Below are 18,996 nucleotides of genomic sequence, written 5' to 3'. Positions count from 1 at the left end.
TGAAACGTCATTAAAAAACAAACAGTTATTGAGACTGTCAGCACTCACTTAATAACGCTCTGGTTCTGAACTTTCTACAGCTACTGGAACAAATCAATTCATTCTATATTTGTTGCGTTTTTCTTTAAAATGATGTAACACGCTTTCGAACTTCCTCCTGGGAAACGAAGTTTTATATCTAAAACACCGTCACCTAACGTAATGTGGTAGAATCCATATGTACTTCATTTCCCATAATTCATACAGTGGCACTTCCTAGATACGTGACACGTAGAAGCAGCATTGTGTTCAGACTATCATAGTAGAAGTGTGCTTTTAAACGACGGCTTTCCGACTTGTTTTATGAGTGCATACATGTTATTCTACCCCTACTCGCACACAGGCATGTTTAGTGGGAGTATTATGAAGCCACAGTGGCGCGTGTTGCTTGTTTAGCCTCATAGCTAAGCTAAACTACCTAGCCAACATTAGGACTAGCGAACACGGACGCGTTTTTGTTTATGTTTACTTTTTTCAAGATGTACACTTTATTATCTGGATTATATAAGTACATGTTCCAGAAGGATGAATACTGCGTTTTGATCCTGGGACTGGATAACGCCGGAAAAACGGTATCAAAGTGATGTTGTGTTATATAATTGGTTAACTGGGTTATGCACATAGCATTGGCTATGTGCATACCGTGGCTCAAGGGGTTGGGAATCGCATCTGTAACCGGAAGGTCGCCGGTTCGATCCCTGGGCTCTCTGTCCTGGTCGTTGTGTCCTTGGGCAAGACACTTTACCCTACTTGCCTACTGGTGTTGGCCAGAGGGGCCGATGGCGCGATATGGCAGCCTCGCTTCTGTCAGTCTGCCCCAGGGCAGCTGTGGCTACAACCGTAGCTTGCCTCCACCAGTGTGTGAATGTGAGAGTGAATGAATAGTGGCATTGTAAAGCGCTTTGGGTGCCTTGAAAAGCGCTATATAAATCCAATCCATTATTATTATTATTATTATTGAAAGCGGTGTTATGTTCTCTTGTTTACGTTAGCTTTGTGGTCTATCGCTCTCTTTGTCTCAAGAAATCATGAACAGTAAATAGGACAAAACCCAAGTTACAGAACGGATTAACTTACCTGGATGATTGAGCTAAATAAGTGGGTGAAAAAATTAAAGTAAATGACGGTTATCAATCTGGCCATTAATGGAGCATAAACAATAAGAAATCACTTATGAATGTGCCACTCTAAAGGGGTTAGACTGCCTGAATGAACTGTCCCACTTGATCCTGTCAAAGACAAGGACACTAGCAAAAGTGAAAAAATCAGGCAGGAGAAAGAGAGAGCGTGATGGTCTGTGGCCACCACCTGCAAATGAGCTGCCTGAAGTTTAGCTAATTTTGTTTTACACATGCACAGATACTTACACAGTGCTCATCACCTGAGTAATTCACCAGTCTAATGGTTACTCTTATTTTCTGTGTCTGTAGACTTTCCTGGAACAGACCAAAACAAAGTTTAGTAAGAATTACAAGGGGATGACTTTATCCAAGATCACCACTACAGTTGGCCTGAACAGTAAGTGAATGTAACAGTGTTGGGCTTGCTTCAGCATGACCTCCTTCACAGTTTTCTCCTGCCTTGTCAAAGTAGCAGGAATCGCTTGCTTTTTGAGTGTGTAATTACTGCTTAACAATGAAAAATGATTATTAGTTCTTTTTTGATGAGTAACTGCAGGAATTAATTGTAATTTCATATTTTAACCGTTATGGTATAGAAAAGGACAAATCAATGCAATTATGTAATCTTTCATGTTCTAATGCTACCTTTCTTTCTAGCTCACAGAACGTTCTTGATTTAAACTGCTGATCTATAACATTTTTGGGAATCTCTTGCTTTCCTTTACAGTTGGCACAATTGATGTTGGCAAGGCTCGTCTAATGTTCTGGGATTTGGGAGGTCAGGAGGAGCTGCAGTCTCTGTGGGATAAAGTGAGTTAAAAAAGAGGAATTTTTCACATCCTCTACACTAACATAGATAGTATTTCTATTTTTGAAGATGTAATATTTTCACTGTGTTTAGCATACATAGACTGCACCTGGACAGGCCACACAGATATATTTGGCAACACCTTTTACCACCTGCAGAGGGCAGAAGTTTTTGTCAACATTTTCCAAGTTGTTCAAGGGATTTTCAACATAGCCTTTTTACACATGCTAATACTTTCGAAAGCATATTGTTTTTCTGTTTACACACAATAACAGAATAACAGATTTCTTAGAAAAATATTACCAGGTTTGATATTATTAGCACCCTAAAATCTGACTTTTTGATTGAGCCAAAACACGAATCACTAGTGTCCAATGTTGTGTTTTAACTTTGTTATCTTTAAAGTTTGTAAAATCCAGCTAAAACAGAGGGTTATGTTCTAATTTATTCTGAGTATTAAAATATCAGGCAAGGGTTGAAGCGGTCACTTGAGAAAGCATCATGCCAGAAACAAAAGAAATCAGTTTAGACTTGAGAAGAAAAGTTGTTGTGCTCACAAAGCAGGAGATGGGTATACACAATGACCATAGCATATCCACGTTTCAAGAACTGGAGCCAGAAGTATCACAGAAAAATTCAAAGAGAGCTTAACAGTACAGAACAAGCCTTGCAGAAGTAGGAAGCAAAAGATTTCAAACTCTGGAAAGAAAATGAATGAGAGATGTGCCAAAGACCCTTGAACAACTGTTAAGACACTAAATGACTTAGCAAAGTCACGAATTGCAGTCTCAAATAAGACAATCACTGAGACCCTGCGCAGGAATGGAGTGTGAAGTTGCACACCAAGAAAAAGTCCACTTCTGCAGAAGAGACACCTTGAAGCCAGACAGTATGCTAAGGATAACTTGGAGAAACATTATGCATACTGAAAGTATCACCTGTGGTCAGGTGAGACGAAACTACTACTCTTAGGCCTTTGAGATGCTGCTTATGTTTGGAGGAAGAAGGCAGAGGTATACAATCCACAGAACACCACATTTAAACACAGTGGTGGGAGTATTAAGGTGTGGGGATGCTTCAGAGTGTCTAGAACTGGAAATCTCATCAAGGTGAAAGGGATCATGAAGAAAGGAGGAAGATTTTGAAAGTAAACTTAACCTCCTAAGACCCAAACTCTTCCACGGCATGCATTTTTAATTTCTCTTTGATAGTTGGGCATATTGGGGCCCGATGAACATAAATACAAAGGATTACCAGATCTTTAGAAAAATAAGAGCTACATATGAGGATATTCGTTTAAAAATTGATAGAACAGTAGCAGGATAATGTCCTCGTGAGTGGACATCAGGCCCTTGTAGAGCATAATTGAGTATTTTGATCTAAATAACCCAAAATGTGATGTCCACATATGTGGACGCCAGGTCCTAGGAGGTTAAAGCAGTCAGCAGCAACATTCGGTTGTTGATTTATCTTCCAACACGACAATTAGCCGAAACATACATTGAAGAACTACAAAGTCCCAAACACAGAGCTGGAAGTGTACAAACTTGTTACATTTTGATGAAATTCTTAATTTTAGAATTTGACATGTTGTTTTTGTCCTGTTGTGTAAAATAAATATGGGTCTTTAAATTACTTGCCAATTACTGCAGTGAATTGCTCTTCTGAAATGGGCTTTTGCTAACTGCAGTATAGCAGTACTTTCAGGAATACAACCACCAACCCAAATAAACATATATTAGGGGTGCAATGATACTCGTATCGATATTGAACCGTTCGATACAGTGCTTTCGGTTCGGTACGCATATGTATCGAACAATACAAAATTTTTAATTTATTTTTATCAACTTTTCTTCTGAAGATGCTGTCTGTGTTGAGAGCTCAGTGGATCTGCGTTCGACTACTCCGCCTAGGCTGCACTGTCGAGCGCAGATCCACTGAGCGCAGCGCAAGCTAGCAGACAGAAGCTAAGCTCGTTGCAACATGGCAAATTGAACCTCCCCCACCCTCATTCAGATCTGGCCTTTGGAACTATTTTGGTCTTCATGTGACGTATGACCCTGAAGGTAAGCGCGTCATGGACAAAAGTAAAACAGTATGTCGGATGTGCCACGTAATGCTCAATTACATGGGTGGGAACTAGTGCGTTAGCGCAGTTTGCTCGTTAACGTGTTGACACCGTCCAGCCCCACACACGTGGCGATCCGCGGTAGCTCGTTAACTTTGCCGTGTTGTGGCGTTAACGTCATTTCAGATTAACGCTGACAGCACTAGTGGGAACACAACGAATACGACTGCACATTTACGCCGACATCATCCTAGTGCAAAGACAGGTGGAAGCAGACAAAAACAACAAGCATGCATTCTACAAACTTTACCCGAGTCATTTAGGCTACGTTCACACTGCAGGTCTTGATGCTCAATTCCGATTTTTTGATCAAATCCGATTTTTTTGTCTGCTCGTTCACACTACAAATAAAATGCGACAGCAAACGCGCTCTAGTGTGAACGCTCAAAGCGGCCCGCATGCGCAAAAGAAGACGTCACACACAACGCGCTCTGTTTAGACCCAGACCAACAGCATTGTTTGACTGATGGCCTTAATATAAAGACTTCGGACTTTACGTTTCCCAATTTTTGCTTTAAGTTATTTTGTTATTTACATAATAATGTAAATAACCTAATAATGATCCTTATTGCTGTTTTAGAGGAGCGCTGCTTCAAAGGATAGCTGCAGAGTTCTGTCAGAATCTGCAGATTATACAGAACAAATAAAATGTTCACGTTGTCTTCCCAACAGTTTCACTAACATCTACACTGGATGGCCAGGAAGCGCTTGCGATGTCTTCTCCGGCGCTGATAATTGGAGTCTGTCTTGGGTCAGTGACGTAAAAGATGGATTTAATGCGACATGACCATCAAACAGCAGTCGCTTTCTAAAACATCAGATATGTATCGGATTAAGCACCACATACGAAAGTGACCCAGATCGGATTTGAAAATATCGGATTTGTGCCGTTCACACTGTCACACCATGATCGGATATGGGTCGCATAGGGTCAAAAAAAATCGGATTTGATGCACTTTCGCCTGCAGTGTGAATGTAGCCTACAACAGCCGTTAGCACATGATTCTCCTTATGGGGACCTGATATGTTTAATATGCTGCTGAGAATATAGCCCAGAAGAAGCATATAGTATAGCTTTTATTTTGGAAAGAGCCATTTCTCTGTAATGAACTCTTTTCCAAAGATGAGTGAACCGAACCGAACCGTGAATTTATATAAGATAAGATAACTCTTTATTGTCATTGCACAGTCATACATAGTACAGTAGTACAATGAAATTGGAAAAACTGTCCTACGTCGGCACTACATATAACACAACACGACACAATATGACACATCACAACGTAACAAACAACACAGTATATTAACTTAGTATAAAAAAGAAGAATACGTGTATGTGTATTGCACACTGTTATTATTGCACATTAATTATTATTGCACCTTGTTATAAATATAAATATTATTGTTATTGTTTTAAACATTGTTACCTCCCCCTAAAAAGTCCAGGGAGGTATCCAGTCAGGTCAGCTATTTACATTGATCAGGGCTATTGCCCTGTTGTAACCGCACACCGATGCAATATGTCAGCACACTTTCAATGGAGCAGCAGTAGAAGACGGTCAGCAGCTCCTTCTTCAGGTCCATTTTTCTGAGGATTCTCAGAAAGTGGAGACGCTGTTGGGCCTTCTTTAAGACCGCAGATATATATACATATATATATATATATATATATATATATATATATATATATATTAGGGGCGCAACGATACACAAAATTCACGGTTCGGTTCGATACTTTAATGTGACACGGTTCGATATCTTTTCGATACAAAAAAAATTGTTCATGCCTTTTTAATTTGTCATTTATTAAAATTATAAATATATGTTTTAACTCAAAAGTACAGTTTTTAAATTTAACCCTAACCCTTGTGCTTGTTTTTTATTTTAACAGTGAATGCGCACCTGTGGCCCACTTATGTGCAGCCCTGGTTATTTAGCTCGTCATATTGCAGCCACAGAAATTCTTTTGTCCATGAAACCATAAAGCTGCACTTTCTTTTTGCCTTATAGTCTGATTTGTCATAACTTCTCCGTTTTGTGGTAAGCTTTTCTTTGGCTGTCACTTCTTCACCCTGACCTGTCTTATTTGGCTCAGCAGAACTAAAATATATATCCTGCTGCTTTTACACACACACTCACATGACGGTCAGCGATTCTCTGCGCGATCAACCTCTCACATGTTTAAGCTGCGGGAGATTTCACTTGTCATGTTTGCATAGTAAGCTAACGATTAATAAGACGATGTCAGAGGAATTGGTGCGCAAATTATCATCACTCACAGATCAGTGCTGTCGCTCTCTATACACAGTTCGCGCGATTGCAAAGTGAAAGCAAAAAAACAAGCGCAAATTCAAACGCGATTTCAATATGTCACATATTGACAGTGGCTCACCGATGCCAATGACATAATTACCCAGCTACATTTCTGAAAGAATGCAAAAGCATTGACATATATTTTTCCTTCCTACAATAGCCCGACGGGCAGGGCAGAGATAGATTTTGGTAGCCCGACTGAAAAAAATCGCTAGCCCCGGTATCTGATTGAGGAATCACTCATCTTTGGAAAAGAGAGTTTATTACAGAGAAATGTCTCTTTCCAAAATAAAAGCTATACTATCCGCTTCTTCTGGGCTATATTCTCAGCAGCATAAGGAGAATCATGTGCTAACGATTAATAAGACGATGTCAGAGGAATTGGTGCACAAATTATCATCACTCACAGATCAGTGCTGTCGCTCTCTATACACAGTTCGCACGATTGCAAAGTGAAAGCAAAAAAACAAGCGCAAATTCAAACACGATTTCAATAAATTTCAAATTTCAAATTTTTTATTTGTCACGTACACAGTCATACACAGTACGATATGTAGTGAAATGCTTGGACAACTGCTCGTGACCTAAAGAAAACAAAAAAGGAAAAGGCTATGAATAAGAAAGGAAATAAATATGAAAAATTAAAAAGGGTAAATTTAACTAGGAAGGAATAAAATATAAATTAAGGTTAAAAATGAAATAACTGTACAACACAAATTAGAATGAAGGGTAAATTTAACTGGGAAGAATAAGATACAGATAAATATATAAATTAAAGTTGAAAATAAAATAACTGTACAACAAAATACACAATACACAATATACAACTATATAAGAATGTATGAAGAAATCTAAATATAAATAAATATATACACAATAACAGCAGCTGTACAAGTATTAACCGGAAATGAAGAATATAGTGACCAGTGTTGTGCAAAACCAAAGTCCAGAAAGTCCAGTGTGTGTGTAAGAACCATATGTGTGGGTCAGTACTGTGTGGTGGTGTGATTGAGAGACCGTATCGCCTGCGGGAAGAAGCTTCTCCTCAGTCTCTCTGTGTTGGTCTTCAGGGAGCGGAATCGCTTTCCTGACCAATATGTCACATATTGACAGTGGCTCACCGATGCCAATGACATAATTACCCAGCTACATTTCCGAAAGAATGCAAAAGCATTGACATATATTTTTCCTTCCTACAATAGCCCTACGGGCAGGGAAGAGATAGATTTTGGTAGCCCGACTGAAAAAAATCGCTATCCCCAGGACGTCAGGCTAGCGATATTGCGAGCTCTGTATCTGATTGAGGAATCACTCATCTTTGGAAAAGAGAGTTTATTACAGAGAAATGTCTCTTTCCAAAATAAAAGCTATACTATCCGCTTCTTCTGGGCTATATTCTCAGCAGCATATTAAACATATCAGGTCCCCATAAGGAGAATCATGTGCTAACAGCTGTCTAAATGACTCGGCTAAAGTTAGTAGCATGCTTGTTGTTTTTGTCTTTGCACTAGGATGATGTCGGTGTAAATGTGCAGTCATATTCGTTGTGTTACCGCTAGTGCTTTCAGGTTAATCTCGTTGAAATGACCTTAACGCCACAACACGGCAAATCTCCGTTAACGAGCTACCGCCGATCGCCCCGTGCGTGGGGCTAGACGGCCAACACGTTAACGAGCTAACTGCGCTAACACGCTAGCTCCCACCCATGTAATTGAGCATTGCATGGCACATCCAACATACTGTTTTACTTTAGTCCATGAGCTTACCTTCAGGGTCATACGTCACATGAAAACCAAAATAATTCCAAACGCCAGATCTGAATGAGGGTGGGGGAGCTTAACTTCTGTCTCGCTAGCTTGCCCTGCGCTCTTCCTTCTGACTATGCTGTCTGTGTTGAGCGCTCAGTGGATCTGCGCTCGACAGTGCAGCCTAGGCGGAGTAGTCGAACGCAGATTCACTGAGCGCTCAACACAGACAGCATCTTCAGAAGGAAAGTTGATAAAATAAATTACAAATGTTGTATTGTTCGATACATATGCGAACCGAACCAAAAGCACTGTATCGAACGGTTCAATATCAATACGAATATCGTTGCACCCCTAGTATATATATATATATATATATATATATATATATATATATATATATATATAAAACACCCAGCACGCCCCTGCGGGCGGTTTATCTTCAAGCTCGGATCCTCTACCAGAGGCCTGGGAGCTTGAGGGTCCTGCGCAGTATCTTAGCTGTTCCCAGGACTGCACTCTTCTGGACAGAGATCTCCGATGTTGTTCCCGGGATCTGCTGGAGCCACTCGCCTATCTTGGGAGTCACCGCACCTAGTGCTCCGATTACCACGGGGACCACCGTTACCTTCACCCTCCACATCCTCTCGAGCTCTTCTCTGAGCCCTTGGTATTTCTCCAGCTTCTCGTGTTCCTTCTTCCTGATATTGCTGTCATTCGGAACCGCTACATCGATCACTACGGCCGTCTTCTTCTGTTTGTCTACCACCACTATGTCCGGTTGGTTAGCCACCACCATTTTGTCCGTCTGTATCTGGAAGTCCCACAGGATCTTAGCTCGGTCATTCTCCACCACCCTTGGGGGCATCTCCCATTTTGACCTCGGGACTTCCAGGTTATACTCGGCACAGATGTTCCTGTACACTATGCCGGCCACTTGGTTATGGCGTTCCATGTATGCCTTGCCTGCTAGCATCTTGCACCCTGCTGTTATGTGCTGGATTGTCTCTGGGGCATCTTTACACAGCCTGCACCTGGGGTCTTGCCTGGTGTGATAGACCCCAGCCTCTATGGATCTTGTGCTCAGAGCTTGTTCTTGTGCTGCCATGATTAGTGCCTCTGTGCTGTCTTTCAGTCCAGCTTTGTCCAGCCACTGGTAGGATTTCTGGATATCAGCCACCTCCTCTATCTGCCGGTGGTACATACCGTGCAGGGCTCTGTCCTTCCATGATGGTTCCTCGTCTCCCTCCTCTTTCTTGGGTTTCTGCTGCCTGAGGTATTCACTGAGCACTCGGTCAGTTGGGGCCATCTTCCCAATGTATTCTTGGATGTTCCTTGTCTCATCCTGGACTGTGGTGCTGACACTCACCAGTCCCCGGCCCCCTTCCTTCCGCTTAGCGTACAGCCTCAGGGTGCTGGACTTGGGGTGAAACCCTCCATGCATGGTAAGGAGCTTTCTTGTCTTTATGTCAGTGGCTTCTATCTCCTCCTTTGGCCAGCCTATTACCCCAGCAGGGTACCTGATCACGGGCAGGGCGTACGTGTTGATGGCCCGGATCTTGTTCTTACCATTCAGCTGACTCCTCAGGACTTGCCTGACCCTCTGCAGGTACTTGGTGGTTGCAGCTTTTCTAGCGGCCTCTTCATGGTTCCCATTCGCCTGCGGGATCCCCAAGTACTTGTAACTGTCCTCTATGTCTGCAATGTTGCCTTCTGGTAGTTCAATCCCCTCAGTTCTGACTACCTTCCCTCTCTTTGTTACCATCCGACTACACTTCTCCAGTCCGAACGACATTCCAATGTCATTGCTGTATAGCCTGGTAGTGTGGATCAGTGAATCGATGTCTCGTTCACTCTTGGCATACAGCTTGATGTCATCCATGTACAGGAGGTGGCTGACAACTGCTCCGTTCCGTAGTCGGTATCCGTAGCCAGTCTTGTTAATGATCTCACTGAGGGGGTTCAGGCCTATGCAGAACAGCAGTGGGGACAGAGCATCTCCTTGGTAGATCCCGCACTTGATGGTGACTTGTGCTATGGGCTTGGAGTTGGCCTCTAGTGTTGTACGCCACATCCCCATTGAGTTCCTGATGAAGGCTCTTAGGGTCCCATTGATCTTGTACAATTCTAGGCATTCCAGTATCCAGCTGTGGGGCATTGAGTCATAGGCCTTCTTGTAATCAATCCAGGCAGTGCACAGGTTGGTCAGTCTGGTCTTGCAGTCTCGGCTGATTGTTCTGTCTACCAGTAGCTGGTGTTTTGCGCCTCTGGTATTCTTGCCAATTCCTTTCTGTGTCCCGCTCATGTATTGACCCATGTGCCTGTTCATCTTAGCCGATATGATGCCTGACAGGAGCTTCCATGTAGTACTGAGGCAGGTTATTGGTCGGTAGTTGGAGGGGACCGGTCCCTTCTTGGGGTCCTTGGGGATCAGGACCGTCCGGCCTTCAGTTAGCCATTCCGGGTGTCTCTCGTTAACTAGCAGCTGGTTCATTTGTGCTGCCAGACGCTCGTGGAGTGCAGTTAGCTTCTTCAGCCAGTAGGCGTGAACCATGTCGGGCCCTGGTGCTGTCCAACTCTTCATACTGGAGACCCTTTCTTGGATATCTGCCACTGTGATGGCAGATATATATATATATATATATATGTATATATATATATATATATATATATATATATATATATATATATATATATATATATATATGTATATATATATATATATATATATATATGTATATGTATATGTATATATATATGTGTATATGTGTATATATATATATATATATATATATATATATACATATATATATATATATATATATATATACATATATATATATATATACATATATATATATATATATATATATATATATATATATATATATATATATATATTAGAGCTGGGCGATAGAACGATAACGATATGTATCGCGATATAACTTTTACTCGATAGAGAAATTACGCTATCGCGATAGACCTCGCCGCTCTTGTCCTCAAAAAAAAAAAGGTCAGCCAATCCAAATTAAGTAGCGCAGAGCCGAACCAATCACAGCCGCAGCGTCACGTAGCGTGACTTGTTACGTACAGCACAAGTGCCAAGCCGCACGTGTGTTTGTTTGGGAAGCAGCCAGCGGGTAATGGAGGAAATGAGTGTGCCGACTAGAAAAATCAACCGAGCGTGACCGAAGAGAAAACAGATGATGGTTCCAACGCCGGAGAGATTGTCGAACGGAAGAGCCATAGAAGTTCCGTAGTGTGAAGGTATTTCGGCTATTTCAAGTCTGACAAAAAACAGAGTAGCGTGCACTGTAAATTGTGCCGAAAACAAGTCTGGAAATACAATAAACTGGTGCATGCGTCACACTGTGCGCCACGTTATTGTTTCGGTGAAATGAATTTCTACAATACTGTTAATTGTACTCTCTGCAGTGTTTAAATGCTTACATATACACACAGTTACTGTCCCTCCACACATACGACTCGGTTCTGCTTCTATGCCCCAGCTTTGTTTACTTTTTCCCACCGAGGCTTCTAGACTTCTGATTGGCCAACATTTCTGCACGGTTAGGAATCTAGCGCCACCTGCTGCTTTGGCATGTTCATAGCAGCGTTTTCCTTCATTTCTGCCTTTATGTGTGGACGGGATTATTTTTAAAACGAAAACGGAAAATCTCCGTTTTCAAAAATACCCGTGTACGTGTGGACGTAGCCTCAGTCTCTGACTGGAAGCGCTAATTCGTCATTCGGCTTTTGTCAGACTAAAGTAACTGTTAAAACTGTTTGAAAAGCTCAGCTATACAACAAGGAGAGATTGAGAATTTCCTTTTAGTTCTCAGTTTATTTGATATTGACAAAAGTTAGTCAGTTTTGTCTGTTCTTCTGTAAAACAAACTAAGATTTATTTTTAGAATTAATATTTTGTTTCTAAGTGGAATTGACAGTTTAGTCTGTTTCGTTTGTTCTATTTTGAAACTTAAACGCTTTAGCGGCTGCCTTTTGTGTAGTTTGTAATATTTGTCTTTATTTATCTGAAAAAGTCTCATGTTCCTTAAGTACATCTACCCTGTTGAACTTATTATGGGAAATAAATATTTAAATAAAAACAAGCTGCTGATTATTTCACATTTTACTTGTGAGCAACGGCACATTTAAATCTTACAAATATAGTTATTTGGCTCATATCGTGATAGATATCGTTATCGCCTGAAATGAAAAAAACATATCGTGATATGAAAAAATCTCATATCGCCCAGCTCTAATATATATATATATATATATATATATATATATATATATATATATATATATATATATATATATATATATATATATGTATGTGTGTGTATATATATATACATATATGTTGTGACGTGTTTTCCTCTTCATGGTTGTATCTAGTACTACGCTGAATCCCATGGAGTCATCTATGTGATAGATTCAACTGATGAAGAGCGTCTGTCAGAATCAAAGGATGCCTTTGGTGAGTAACCTTCTTGTCTCTGTGTTATTTACTGAACAAATGGAAAAATGGAAACATTGATATTTCTTCTGACATTCATAGTGCTGTGACAAAGCACTTGCCCCTTAATCCCTCCGCCAAGGAGGTTTTGTTTTTGCTAGTGTTTGTGCGCGCCTTCGACCTTCTGTCTGTCTTCATGATAGTTTGAAAATGTTTGTGTGAATTCTGATAAAAACTGTGGGGTCATGTTAACGATCCATAAAAATTTGGCTTGCATGCACCGATATCTTTTAAGGTAAACTTCATGATTTATTGTTCAAAAAGTGACAAAAATCCTTAGAACATATAAACTGTGATTCTCACAAGTAGAAAATATAACACATAGAAAGTCCTGCATAAATATTAAAAATATTGATCTCTGACCTCGCCTTCAAGATCAGTAGATTAATCTGAAAGTCAAAATGACAAAACTATGCTGTTTGCTACAGTAGTTTGTATTGCCACATATAGGTTATTATATTTGAGGTTTTTGGATCTCAGAACTCTTCTTCAGGGCCAAATAAGGTCAAATAAACAAAGATTTTGTTTATTAAGGTTAAAAAGGTATTCAGATCGACCTGTCCCTGTGTGAAGAGATCATTTCCACCCAAACCTTATAACTAGAAATGCAGTCATAACGGTTACTATAAACATCACAGTATATATAAGCCCTATTATGGAAGTCTGTAATATATGGCCTTACACACTAGGGCTGCCACAAACGATTATTCTGATAGTCGACTAGTCACCGATTATTTTTGCGATTAGTCGACTAATCAGACCATGCATCCATTGAACGTAAAACGTACAGCTTATTGCACCAGCAGCATCTGCTCTTATATAACTATCATTAGCTTACAGCTTTAAGTGTTTGTGCTAACTAAAAATAAAGACAAGATGATAGTTTATTAAATTTTAATGAAATTTGCAGATTGTTTCGGTGAAGTTTAATAAACTCCTTGCTATCTAAAATATAACAGGACACCGGAGTAAATTCTCGAGCATCTCACACTTCTGATAATCAGCTGTCTGCTTGACGTTTATTCAATGTAAAAACTTTAATCTCAGCCAAACCGATTTACTCAGGAACAAATAAAATACTGAAAAACAATAACAAACAATAACATTTTTAAGTTATCTAAGTGACTTATATATCATGTTTAACCTGAGTAGCGAAAGACGGCGGGGGGTTTGAAAACGATTTGCCGGGAGTCCGCTGTTCTCACGGCTCTAGTGACCTTGCCCCCGGCTAGCTATCGAGCTAGTGGGTAACAGATGTCTGCGAAAACGTCGGAGCGCTTTTGAAAATATGTGGTGTCCTGATAAACTGAGCAGATATTTGAGGTTTGCACAGCTACATTCTTACCTGAAAATATGTTAAACGTTTATTTTGTGACCCAGAAAGAATAATAAGAGTAATATTAAAACTAACTAGCTGCCGCCATTGTTGGAAACTGAGCTGGGCTGCGCTATGAATTCTGGGACAGAGCTACTTCTTCTTCTTCTTCGGGGTTTAACGGCAGCTGGCATCCTTGTACATGCAGTGCTGCCATCTTCTGTTTCAGTCCGTTATTACACTCTTAAATCCTGCTACTTATTCCTGCGTCTTTTGTGATCTTTCAAAGCTTCAAACGACACGTCGACTATTAAATTAGTTGTCCACGATTTTAATAGTTGACGTAATCTATTACACACACACACACTCAGGTTGTCTTTGTTAGGCCTTAATTGTACTTTGCAGGGGCGTAAACAACAAAGCAGAGTGCAACAGCAGTCTGCATGTCTTTTAGCAAAGAAGAATAACAAGCATAAAATCATTTTAGGTTATTTCCCCACCATCCATCCATCCATTCGCTTCCGCTTATCCTTTTCAGGGTCGCGGGGGGCGCTGGAGCCTATCCCAGCTGTCATAGGGCGAGAGGCGGCGTACACCCTGGACAGGTCGCCAGTCTGTCGCAGGGCTAACACACAGGGACAGACAACCATTCACACTCACATTCACTCGCACATTCACACCTAGTGGCAATTTAGATTAATCAATTAACCTATCCCCACAAGGTTATTTCCCCACCATTGTCACAAAATACCATCAGAGCATTCTGTGCAAAGGATAAACTTTAATTATTTGGAGACAAAACATGTTACGGAGCCTTCCATTCGTCCAGACCAGCTTGGCACAGAGAAGGGCAGTCTGAACTTCAAGCCTATCCAAGCTACTATAGGGCGAAACACTATGGACAGAGTGCCAGCAGCAGAGACAAACAACCGTTCACACTCATATTTACACCTATGGACAATTTAGACTCACCAGTTAACCTAACTCCACTAAGTGAATGTCTCTGGACTGTGGGAGGAAGCCACACAGACGCAGGGACAATCTGTCTGATATTACGATCAGTTTGAAGATCTGAAATGTGTGACGAATATGAGATGAGAAATGAAGGAATCAGAAAAGGTGCAGGTACTTTCTCAGAGTGCTGTATTATTGAATCAGTGATTGATCTCTCTTCTCTTCCAGAGAAAATGATCAGCAGTGAGGCACTGGAAGGCGTTCCGCTCCTCGTGCTGGCTAATAAGCAAGATGTACCGGTACCTGGACTTTTTATTCACACCAAGCATTCATTCATTACACATGCACTGGTATTCAATACCTACTGCACAATCCACTTCGTATTGTCTCTGTCCTATCTTTGTGTATTGGACATAGATATAGTTAGTAATAGAACCTTCTTATCTCTTAATTTTACCCAAATTTAGCGAGTTATTATTTATTTGTAATTTCTAGTTTTATATCTCTTGGAGATGTATTTTTTATATTCTCATAAATACACCATTGAGGTGGTTGGGGTGAAACAGCATTTCGGGACGCTGTACACTGTGTGTGTGTTGACAATAATGACCTAGAATCTTGAACTTGGTCACTGCCTTCAGTCTTGTGTATGTTCTTTTTCTCAGAACTGTTTGTCGGTGCCCGACATTAAAACAACCTTCAGTGACTGTGCTCCAAAGATTGGCAAGAGAGACTGTTTAGTCCAGCCTTGCACTGCTCTCACAGGGTAAGACTACAACAGTTTTAAATGATGACTTTGTTTGCAACAGCTTGCTCTCACACATGATGCAATGTAGCATTGTGTTTTTATTTGATTCAATTACAGTGAATGCAAATTTGCATCAATTTAAGTTTATGATCACATCTGTTAATAGACAAGGACTGCCTTCAACAGTTCAAATAATAACATTGCATCAAACGTTTTCTCACATTTAATTACAGTCCCTTCACTTAAAATGCAAAAACAACCACAAAGTGGTGATTTCCAAATATTAAAATCCTAAATTTAATTGGAAATAGTCAAAAGACCTTTTTGTAATGTTTTCATTTCATTTTCAAAGTGTGCCAGAGGTTTTTAATGGTTGACAGGTTTGCACTTCCAGCAGCATTAATGGGGTCAAAGTTCCTCGTGCCACGATCAATAGAAAACTGCACCATCACAGATTCTTCTGAACTGTAAGATGGATGGTCATCCTTTTTTAACAAGGGTGGATGTTTCAGAATGTGATTGCACAGCCCTCCTTTTCCTCAACCCAACTTAAATGAGCTTGAGCCTCAGAGAAGACATTAGCATTTGTTTTTGTTTGTCTAAAGTCACATTAGTGGATGCAGTGGATTTCACAAGTAATTCTCAGCAGATGCAGTGATTTCCACTCTGTCTGTTTTTAAAGTAACATCCCAGCTGTTGAGCTTTCAGCCTTGTCCTTTCTGTGAAGAAATATTTTGCACCGTTTTGAGTTCAGTCCTCGTTGTTTACTGTTGTCTGCTTGCAGACTGGTGAACTGGCCCATCTTCATTTTTCAAAGACTCACCTTTTTCTATCATTGCTAAGTAGCTGCTGTTGGTCCGGGCAGCAGCTACAGCAGTATTAAATTCAAAATGAGCGTATATTAGGAAATGCCTTAGTTTTAACGTTTCATGTGTTTTTGTATTGCTTTCAATGAAATGTTAGTCTTAAATAATTTCACACTCTGTAGATGTTAAAAGAAATATGAAACAATCTGCTTGTTCCGTACAGGGACGGCGTGAATGAAGGCATTGAGTGGATGGTGAAGTGTGTGGTCAGAAACATTCACCGGCCACCGAGACAGAAGGACATCACATAAGATGTTTGTCATCTTTCCACTGTGATTTTGGACGAGTTTCTCCTTGAGGACATTCCATATGTTAAGCCCTGGAGCTGATAACTCTCACCTTGTGTTTCCTGTGACTCTTTGGATTTCTGCTTTTTGGACTTCATCATAATGTTTTTATCAACAAACATAGATTCAGATGTACTGTGAGCAGACGTCTGCCTGTTTGTGCCTACACTTTTTGAAGGTGTGTCGTTTACTTTTGCTGGGATCAGTGCTGCAGCGTCTATATGGAGCACTTTGAGTGCACAGGAACACTGACGCATTAAATATACAAGCATTGATGGGCGCTATTTTTTCACACTATCAGATTCAATAAACAATGATCCGTGTTTTTTTGATGAACTTAACGATACTGCAGTATTCCATCATTAGAACCTTTAACATATAAACAGTTTACATTTAGCTAGGTTGGTCTCTCTTTTTTGTCATTAGGCATAAGACAGGAATTATTAGTTATTGATCCGTGCTGTCCTTACACAATTTTCAGCATTTGGAAAGAGTCACTGTAAAGTTAGCATCCACTTCTGACATTAGGAATTTAGGAATTGGCTTTTTATGAACAATTCCTAATCCTCCGCTGGTGATGTGCCTGTATCACAGTTAAAAACAGAGCTGTACTATACTAGTATTGCCCAGTTGGTTCCCACAGGTAAACTTTGAAATATCATTAGCTGTAACCTTAGTCTTTCATCCTGTGGTTCAATTCCAGCTGTTTCAATTTCAGAGTTATTTGTTGCAACTAACTTGACCAATAGAGATAATAATGAGTCAAATAAGTGCACAAACCAATCCTACACAACCACAAATATGAATCTTTTGCAAACACTATTGCTCTTCCAGTACAAATGTGTATCGATGTAGTCAGTTTGATAAAGAGAATTACATGAATGATAAACTCTTCACAGTTACCACATCACGGCCCAGTTGTCAAATGACGGAAGAGTTTGGACAGACATTTCTTTGGGAATAATGTTCCTGCTGAAGACTTTCAAAGACTTCGAGAAGCTGACCACGCACTTCTCTGTGCTGTTTGTTCTTCTGGTCCCTGCTTTATGTGTTGATTTCATACCATAACTATCATTTATTTAAGTTAGACAAACATGTTCAAATTGTTCAGGTGCCACTTTAACTGTGATCATGGGATTTTTAAATCTTTGCATGCATTATTTTTTTTTATCACTATGCATTTAGATTCCCATGACTATTAAAAAGAAGAATTCTTGATGAATAAATGGGGACAAAGAACTTTTGATTTTTCCAGTCTGTAAATTTAAAATCCCAGTAATGTGAGCATAAAATTAATTTGGTCTAACTCTTGAAAGAAGAAAAAAATACTTTTCTAATAGTTTCTTATACATGGATGTGGTTTAGCTCTAGCACCAAAGGATCAAACATCAGTTTGCAGGAATACTGTAAATGATTTAATAAATCGATATGAAGTGGCTCAAGAGTTGGGAGTTCGCCTTGTAATCGGAAGGTTGCCGGTTCGAGCCCCGGCTTGGACAGTCTTGGTCGTTGTGTCCTTGGGCAAGACACTTCACCCGTTGCCTACTGGTGGTGGTCAGAGGGCCCGGTGGCGCCAGTGTCCGGCAGCCTCGCCTCTGTCAGTGCGCCCCAGGGTGGCTGTGGCTACATTGTAGCTGCCATCACCAGTGTGTGAATGTGTGTGTGAATGGGTGGATGACAGGTTGTGTAAAGCGCTTTGGGGTCCTTAGGGACTAGAAAAGCGCTATACAAATACAGGCCATTTACCATTTATAAAGTCAGGACACTGAAGTCTTACTAATCTCTGCCGAATCAATGTCAAAGCAGATATTTGTCATTCACTTTTTCTGCCAGTCGCTTATACTTTATGATAGATGATTCTACTAAATTTCTCATTTTAATAAAAAATAATGTGTCATTTGGGATAGTTTAACATTCAGCTTCCTATCAGTCCTCATACTGACCTTCACAGCTGTGAAGGTAAATTTGTTTGTCACTAGCTCAAGAACCACAGCTATTCCTGTCATAATTGTTGATTCTCATTGCTGATGATCGCAAGGTTCAACACCATCAGAATCAATATCATCTATCTCAATATCACCTTTCTTTGCTTTTTGTTTTACAGGGTTTTTACATTACAGCTTAAAAAAATCAAAATACTTCTATCA

The 18,996-nt window shown here is 40.3% G+C and overlaps 1 protein-coding gene across 1 annotated transcript; it reads left to right on the top strand.

The window, feature by feature from the left end:
• The first annotated feature begins 235 nt into the window (after positions 1–235).
• Positions 236–18,751, top strand: arfrp1 (ADP-ribosylation factor related protein 1). Its single transcript, XM_024799626.2, has 7 exons — positions 236–611; positions 1,470–1,557; positions 1,888–1,970; positions 12,559–12,640; positions 15,177–15,247; positions 15,614–15,714; positions 16,726–18,751. The coding sequence occupies exons 1-7, from the start codon at positions 501–503 to the stop codon at positions 16,811–16,813; spliced, it is 624 nt and encodes a 207-aa protein (XP_024655394.2). The 5' UTR covers positions 236–500; the 3' UTR covers positions 16,814–18,751.
• The last annotated feature ends 245 nt before the right edge of the window (positions 18,752–18,996 follow it).

The sequence above is a fragment of the Maylandia zebra genome, linkage group LG5 (assembly GCF_041146795.1).
Source record: "Maylandia zebra isolate NMK-2024a linkage group LG5, Mzebra_GT3a, whole genome shotgun sequence".
Classification (NCBI taxonomy): domain Eukaryota; kingdom Metazoa; phylum Chordata; class Actinopteri; order Cichliformes; family Cichlidae; genus Maylandia; species Maylandia zebra.
Note: the sequence above shows the minus strand (reverse complement) of the source record. Positions and strands in the feature narration are given on the sequence as shown.

Coding starts and splice junctions, on each gene's coding strand:
- arfrp1 (XM_024799626.2), top strand. CDS start 501: ATGTTTACTTTTTTCAAGATGTACACTTTATTATCTGGATTATATAAG. Junction 1,971..12,558: donor TGCAGTCTCTGTGGGATAAA/GTGAGTTAAAAA, acceptor GGTTGTATCTAG/TACTACGCTGAATCCCATGG. Junction 12,641..15,176: donor AGAATCAAAGGATGCCTTTG/GTGAGTAACCTT, acceptor CTTCTCTTCCAG/AGAAAATGATCAGCAGTGAG.